At 38.2% G+C, this 8820-nt stretch overlaps 1 protein-coding gene across 1 annotated transcript; it reads left to right on the top strand.

Moving 5' to 3' along the window:
- The first annotated feature begins 7449 nt into the window (after positions 1-7449).
- On the top strand, positions 7450-8364 carry LOC140145099 (craniofacial development protein 2-like). Its single transcript, XM_072166883.1, has one exon. The coding sequence runs from the start codon at positions 7450-7452 to the stop codon at positions 8362-8364; it is 915 nt and encodes a 304-aa protein (XP_072022984.1).
- The last annotated feature ends 456 nt before the right edge of the window (positions 8365-8820 follow it).

Here is an 8820-nt window from a genome sequence, read left to right as displayed (position 1 = left end):
AAAACGACTGGAGGTCTAAGACTAATTCAATAAGTGCTGACCTGACCGTAGGTCAGATCAAAGGTCATTCCTTGTTCTGCGAAAAGTTTGTATTATTCATGTTATTATCTCCGTCATTACCTGTCAGTTGTAGATTCTCTAGCTGTATTAAGGATTAAAGTTTCTTCACAAAGCTAAACTTTTATTTGTCAGTGTTTTGTTTGTGTCACATAACGTAGGTTTAACTCCAGTAAAATAAAAATAACAACACGGTGTTAAAATCAGGCAGAGTCTTTTAGTGTAAGATTTTCGATTTTGACAGGCCTCAGCTGAACTTGGCCCGTGAGTATGGGGCCAACCTTTTAACTTTCAAATTAATATAGCTCGCTAATGAAAGATTTGTCCTAACTCGTACGGGTCTATATAGTTTTGTCTGAATTTCCGTTTTGATATCACTATTTTTCAGAATTTTTCAGTTTTCAACAAGATAACGTTTTAATATCATCACTGCCATTACATAACTTGTTATTTGTTTAATTCAATTGTTAATCATGAAATTAATATAACAAAGCAAAACATGTTTCATGTGTAAGACATAAGCCGCTCTATATGCAAGAACAAGATAGTGACATGTCTGGTCGTTCCATAAAGCTTACAAATTATTATCGCATCTGTACATGGAAGATACATATAGCACTTCTGGAAAGGGTAATATGATGAGTTAAATCAGTCCTTTTACAAATGGGACATATTTCAAAAAGTGATCCGATTTGGGCGCTCTCTAAACTTGCTGCTTTCTTTAATTTGTCAACGTTTTTGGTGGATTAAAGTTGACAAGAAAACAATGAAAGTAATTTTCCAAACTTCCGGTAGATTCACGCACAGGATTATGGGATTGCAATCAGAGACTCTTAGTTTGAAAGCAATAACCGGAAACTATACCTTGTGGAGGAGTTTCCCGCCACAAAAGCTGCTAACGATGAGTGTCTGCTAATGACCTTTCATATCAATAAAGCAGCACCGCGATTATTGCACTAACATAAAATATTACTTTCATTTAGAAAGTGTTCATAAATGGGGAATAAAAAAATGTAATCAGAAGTTCCCAGTAGTAAAAATCTCAACTTTTTTTTAGAAAAGTGGAGGATGAGGCTGTGGATCTATAAATCTTCAAGAGATTTCAGTTCATGTGAACTACCATCGTGCAAATCATATTAAAGGTGCCGTATTTGGCAGAGTACCTATAAGCTGATGAAGTTTAGCTATGGAGCCATTTCAATATCACCCCACCCCATTTAGTGGGAAAATGTCATTGTAATTTACATAGGGAGTAGAGTGCCTAATGTTACGAGTCGTACTGACTCAAAGCCAAAATCACCTTTTACCCGAACTCACACGAATGCACAACACAAATACACTGTTTAATTAAGCTAACAAAATCTAACTTTTTCAGCTTTAAACCAATTCCAATAATTGAAAAAGCACTAATACAAGTGCGTCTTGTCGTTTGTTTGTTTGTTTTTTGTGACATTAACCAAACAATCACTTTTATTCTCCACTTTTATTGTTGTCCTTGTCAAAGAATTGTTCAGTGGTGATGTGATACAACTGTTGACACATTGTGATAGCCTCTTAAAGCTAGCAACTATTTTAAACTGTTGGCAAAATATTGCACTGATCATTTCATAGTGAGTGTGTATACAAGAATACAAATATCACAGATATACTTTTGTAGGTCATGTGGTTCTTGAGTTATGTTGTAAAGAGGGCTGAAACAACAACACTTTTGTAAAACGTACATAACTCATTAATAACAATATATTAAGCAAGTTTTTAAAGTACATGATTCGTGGAATGAACTTTTGCAAAACATTTAAGTGTTATTTTTCAATAATATTGATTTAGACAATGAAAATCGGGTTTTTTTTTTTTGTAGCAAATTTACGCATAACACAATGACGACCGAGGCTCAAATTTCATCCTATGATGAACCCTTTATTATAAGAATTTCATTATTATTATATTACAGCAAATTGTTTATTATCCTTTAATTTTTATTCTTTTAAGGCGATATAATACCCTGATTTTCATCAGTACCCATCTTTTTTTTGTTGCAAATTTATGAAGTATATAAATATGTTCATCATCTCATGTCCTGAACTTATAAAATATCTCTACATACAAAGTGGTTTTAAACCATTTTAGAAAATCATTTTAGCCCTATATATTTTTTTTGTTTACTGTATCCTGGTAACTGAGATGTGTGTTTCATAACAAACCATAATTTATTCTATTGAACATGTCCAAGTAGAATACATTAATAGAATACATTAAATCCTTTGTTATACTATCTGTAGAAATGTACTCACTGATTATAACACTGAATAAATTAAATAGGCCTAATCTCTTCCACATAGACAATTTAATACTACACCATGTATGTATCTTCTATAATGTGTTGTTAGGAAAAGAGATTAAAAAAGGCTATAAGGTCATCAAAGGTCAGGTTATAGGTCAATTGGTTCAGGTCAAATTCAGGCATCAATTTTGAATACATGTGATAGTCTGTGATATCATACATGTCATAATGAGACATCAATTTTGATATTTTGTCTGTTACTGGATATATAATGGAAATGTGTGAGGTGGATATACTAAAACACCTTGGGATGTAAATGGTGAGTACAATTTTGATTGCCTAGTTGAGATGGATTGGGCAAATAAATATAAAATAGTTACCAAAATCACAAAAATGAAGCTTACGGAAAACTACCTAATATGGTGGTATAGGTGACAAAAAATACTATCTTTTTCAACATTGCTGTAGTGTGGTTATGGTAACCTGTTTATGGCTTAATTAAGTTTCAGTGACATAGTGTCGCAAGTTCAAAATACAAAATATAGCTCAACATTGAAAATAGAAGCATTTTAACCGGTTCGTTTTTTGATAGTTGTGGAGCACCAAGTTCATGAAGTCATAAAAGAAATCAGGGACCACTTATTCCCATTTTACATATCAACCTTATTTCCCTAATGTGTTAGCAACACATATCCAAAATTTTAACGAAATCCGTTGATAGTAAGCTTTCCAAAATGAAGTGAATTTAAAACATCAGTGGTGTACCACTTTTTGGCTTATACCATTAGAAGCATGTACGCGTCATTGATACTGATGCCACCAATTGAACGAGAAGATTTGCCCCTTCATTTTGCATACCAGTTTGTCCAATTTCTTTTTCTCATTTATCACAAAATTCAAAAAAATGCAAATGGGTGTACGGGGTGTAGTACCCCTTTAATCCAGTTATATTCAACACATCGACCACCAGAAAAGAATGCAATGATCCCCCCCACCCACACACCCATAAGAACACATACCACCTACTCGTATGTGTGTCCAACACGTGGTTTTTTTTACAACTGGGGACTTGTGTGTCAACTGGGGACTTTTATAGGCCAAACTCCTACCAATCGGGGAGCTGTTTGTTTTTGTGTTTAGTACAACAGGGACCTCACCCTACCCTAATAAAGTATCCATTTGTAGTAATGCTTTTTATATATATATTCGCCCATAGGGGGAGCCCTAGCCATAGGAATAACGATTGGGACGTCCCCACTTGTAGGTAAAGTCTCCAGTTAGTGGGAAAGGCACCCACAAAAGTCCTCGTTCGGAGGGGTTTACGAACTAATACCCTACACACCCCATCCCTACACACACACATACACCCCCCCACACACACACCCCCACATACGAAATTTGTATTCAATAATGAACGAATACATTTGGACCACCAAAGCGACATTACAAATCATTACATGAATAAATTACAAACAACATGATTATGAACTGGAATGGTTAATTCAATTTGACGTACGAGACTGTTTCGCAGTCTCCAAATGATGTTAGTTCCAATCATGAGACAGAGGCATACTTGGCAACAGCATTGGGAACAGGTTTCGGAAAACTAAGTTTCTTCAACCCACTTCGGAAACGGAAATGTACATGGCTGAGTGACCCAATCACGAAGACAAGGATTTTGCAATCAAATCCGCACAGTGTGAGCAAGTTACAAAGTGGAGTATACTTTGGACTCTGTGTTGTAACTTTCTTCAATGAAAGCATCGAAAGGACAAATAACTTCCAAGATGAAACACTTAATAAATGTGACTTTAGAACCTTCTTGTTAGAGGCTATCCGTGTTCTATAAGCTGCATATCCTATCAGCGACTCCTCGACTGCTATACCTTGTTTAGGTTTTTCAAAAGAATGCCTGCATGTGCAACCATGGCTGTTTCAAAATAGTCCGCCAAAGTCATGCAGGTAACTCCAAGGTCGTGCATTGAATTGGTTTGAATGAGGAATACTACGGGAACCGGGCTTTTGGATAACCTCTATACTCACAGATTGTGATTCCCTGATACCAATTCAGAGTCTATTTCAGGTGTGAGGCGCAACATAGGAGATCCTGCGTTCAGCTGACATGAGGGTTTTGATTGTATTGTGCTCAGTCAGGAGAGTGGTATTAGCGGCGGAACACAATCAGACAGGTACTCGGGAACACTTTTGGCGAGGCATATGTGATGCGATCAAGCAAAATCAGTCGGAAGTCGGAAATATTGACTTTGAGATATAGCCAAACAAAGGAAATATTTCCTTTTGTTTCTTGTTGTTTTGGAAACTCTTTAATTGCTCATATCTTTGGAACTAGTTGTTCAATTTCAATGGGGGTTTCTGCAAAATGCAGCTTTGTAAATCCTTGTTACTATCCTATAAGTAGGCATGTCCACTAAAAATTGAAGTACTTTTAAATTGATTCAGACCTATCTTATTGGCTGGGGATTGATGAAAGAAACATTTTGGCGTTTAAATAATCTTAATCGGACGTTTCATTCCAGAGATATGGCCTTTCGAGTGTCACGGTTTTATATAGGGCTGCTAGAACATGTTAAAAAGTTAAAGTCCAAAAAGGAATACTAACAGAAAGTGCAACTTTAAGGTACTTTTTCTTAATGTATTTATTAACTAGCGTTATCTGGAACATTATATTTGCTTATAACAACATGAAAATAAGATCATCCTGAAAATTTAATCGATTTTGTTGACATACAACAAAAATATAAGACCTCAAAACCCATGGTTTGTTTGGTGAAACCTCAAGCATGATCATAGATGGCCGCCATGGAAAATATCTCCATAGAGGAGATGAACAATAAGTGCATTATTTTAAATGAATAGCGGTAGTCTTAAACATTGTTCAATCTTTTAAGGTCAGCACATTTTATCTTCAAAAATTATTATATTTCATCATGGCATAAGTTTGGTAACATTAATCACTACCAATTTTGAGAAATTTGCTCCAACTCAAAGGTTATCTTTACTACATTGAGCAATACACTGTGTGTGCATGGAAGCCATGATGGATAGCATATGAAATGGACATGGTAGTGAGAAGTGCACGGGGAAGTAAAAGATTTGAGATGGGCCGCGGTAGGCTTAAACATTTTTAAATTTCTTAACATCCTGCACATTTTGTCTTCAAAAATAGTTAAATTTTATGAGTATGTAAGTTTGCTTGTATGATTCACTCCAAATTCGGAGATAATTGCGTTTGAACACCTGATGCACGGAATGGTGTCACTTCAACCTGTTGTAGTTCTCATCTCATTCAATTTCTCATTAAAAAAGTTGATCTCTTCATGAAGGAAGGTCCTCTCTATTTACTGACCAAACAGGAAAAAGTTTGGTTAATGTGTTCTGGTGGAATCAGGAATTTCTTGAAACACCCTGGTATAGGCCTACATTTGGATCAAAACAAGTATGTACGCCATTTAACAGGCCTGGGATTTCTTGTATCGATCAGTTTCTCCATAGACAATACGTGTGTGAGTGCACGCACACAGTAAATGAAGAATCGTTCTAGTGGAAACTGTATTGACAGTGGTCATCCCTACTATAAGAAACTGAAACTGATATTTCCGAGTTCCGACTGATTTTGCTTGATCGCATCACATATAAACACAGTGACTAAAACTTTGAAAGTGATGCGCTCTTCAGCAAGGAGTCAGTACAACTGTTTTAAGTATGTGCTAGCATGACCATATTGGAGGGATTTACATATCAGCTTCTCAGCCCAATTATGGATGCGCTGTAATCTTTGAATGTATGCTTTACAACAACCAAGAAGTCGCCCGTTGCCATAATCGATCTTGGAAAGGACAGGGGCATTTATGACCAAGTGACAAGTGTCATAATCCAAGTACCGACGTATCCGGGATATGTTGCGAAGCTGGTACGTAATGTTAGAACAAAGAGTCTTGACGTGAATGGCGATAGACATTTGACAGTCAAAATATAACCCCTAGGTTACGCACAGAATCTGAAGGACAAATGGATTTGTCCCCAACCTTCAAAGCAAACGGTATCATTGAGCGCTTCAGGTGTGGAGTAAACTCAGTTTTGATGTCATTAAGTTTCAACATATTCATACTCATCCGAGCCTTACACAGCTATCGGTGTGCTCGTAAGAATCATTCTTTATATCCATGAATTGGCATGTTAGTATATATTAGTGAGTTGGTGTCCTTTGGACACAGGGTGTTGTGATGCGTCTAGTGCCTTAGCGAGGTAGATTAGTAGTAGCATGTAGTTTAGTGCTTGTAATTTTCTGTTTTCAGCTTCTGCCGCTGGCTAGCCGTAAGGCGAAAAGGGAAGCAAAGTACGTCAACCTTCCACTGCAAGTACATAGCCTCTCCTACATCAAGACTCTTACAGTGCCTCCCAGCGACAACACACGGTAACTGGGTACCCCACGGCCCCAGGCGAAACTGTAAGGGATCTCGGAGCAGCCTTGGGCCCGAGATGCGGTGTGCAGGCCCACAGGCGAGTGGACATGCCCTGGCGCCCATCGACCAAGTCCCATCAGCTATGGGTCAAATAGCTGAGGTAGTTCACTACCTCAGGCGGTTTTGAGATGCAATCTCTTGTCTCCGACAGAAGGGCGTTTCATAATAGTTAATACTATATGGATACGGTCAGTGAACACAAGCAGGGAGTCCTGAGACCTGTACAACTTACCACATCTGGTTGGAGACGGAAGTGGTAAGAGTGAAGGTCGTTGATAAAATTATTTCTCATTATTATACAGCGTCCACAAGACAACTGTGAGAAGGTAAACTCCTATGTTAAACCATTCTGTAGGAGTTGCGACCGCAGAATTAAGCAGCAAAAGAAAAACTATGACAGCAAACCTAAACTACACTAGGGTTAGAGTCCCTACAAAAACATCAACTCCTGGAGCTGACACGGATTCTGATAAATCAAATGATGGCTTGTCCTCAAAGCCGCAAGGAAGGGACAAGGCTGACATATGTGGAAGCAAAAGGAACTGCAAGAAAATTGTCACAATCTCCACCATGAATGTGAGGACCATCAGAGAACAAAGATGAAGCGAGGAACTAGTGTGCAGCTTAATGGCATACAACATAGACATCCTAGGGATACAGAAACATCGTATAGTCCACAAGGAACCAGTCAGATATGAGAATATTCTTGGCCAGACGTTAATTACAACTTCAGCTGTCAGAAATAGAGCAGGTGCAGCAACTGGCGGAGTTGGCATCGTTCTCAGTTCTAGTACAAAAAGCTCACTAGCTAGCGTGACACAATACACAGACCGTATCCTGGCTAACAACTTTCAGGGTAACCCAGCAACAACAGTAATAGTTACCCATTGTCCAACTAACATGAACAATGAAGACAACATTGAAGCACACTATGACAACTTAAGAAGAGCCATTGATTCCATCCCAGCTCACAATGTCCTTGTAATAGTAGGAGACTTCAATGGTAGAGTTGGAACTGGAGATGCAAATTATACCTATCATAACACAACCAACAGAAATGGAAAGTATATGGTAGATTTGGTAATTGATAAAAACCTCATTATTGCTAATACCTACTTCCGAAAGAGGAATGGAAAGCTGTGGACGTACATGAGCCCAACGGGAAGCAAATATCAACTGGACTATGTTCTGATTCGGAAAAAGTGGAAGAACAGCTTGCTGAACGCTGAAGCTTATAGCACCTTTTCCAGCATAGGAACTGATCATAGGAGCGTATCAGCAAGGATCAGACTAAGTCTAAGAAAGAGCAAGGCTTTGTCAAGAAAGAAACACTACGACTGGAGGGTACTGTGTTCAAACATCAAGTTACAGCAGCAATACACAATTGAGGTACGCAACAGATTCCAGCCTCTAGAAGACATCAATGAAAATGCAACCGAGCGATATGAGAGATTCATAGCGCCACTACAGAAGCAACAGAGAAGATCAACCCTGTTAGAAAGAACATCAGGAAGGCGTGCTTCTCAAGTGATCACAGAGTAACAACAGCAAGACAGAAAATCAAGAAGGTTTATGAGACATATCAAGAATGCACAACCGAAGACAACAGGCTCAGTTGTGATCAGGCAAGGTCTGAACTAGCAGGAGCCTATAATCAGGCAATAGAGGACGATCTCAACATCAAGCTGAGAGAAGTTTAAATGGCTCATGACAACTGTAAAGACAGTCAGAGTTGGAGACTGATTAATGACATTACAGGAAGAAAATCGTCAATGAGGGGCCAGCTCAGATGGAAAGAGTTAACAACTGGTATCATCATTTCAAAGACCTACTAGGAAGTTCCCCAGATATAGAGGGAGAAGACGATATGATAGAGCCCATCACAGATGATCTCACGATTGAGGTTGGTCATTTTAGCCATGAAGAATACACAAGGGCAAAGACAGCAATAGCAGAGGGAAAGAGTAGTGAAGAAGACGGCATCCCATCAGAAGTCTT

Source organism: Amphiura filiformis, chromosome 2 (assembly GCF_039555335.1).
Source record: "Amphiura filiformis chromosome 2, Afil_fr2py, whole genome shotgun sequence".
NCBI classification, from domain to species: Eukaryota; Metazoa; Echinodermata; class Ophiuroidea; order Amphilepidida; family Amphiuridae; genus Amphiura; species Amphiura filiformis.
Note: the sequence above shows the minus strand (reverse complement) of the source record. Positions and strands in the feature narration are given on the sequence as shown.

Coding starts and splice junctions, on each gene's coding strand:
- LOC140145099 (XM_072166883.1), top strand. CDS start 7,450: ATGGCATACAACATAGACATCCTAGGGATACAGAAACATCGTATAGTC.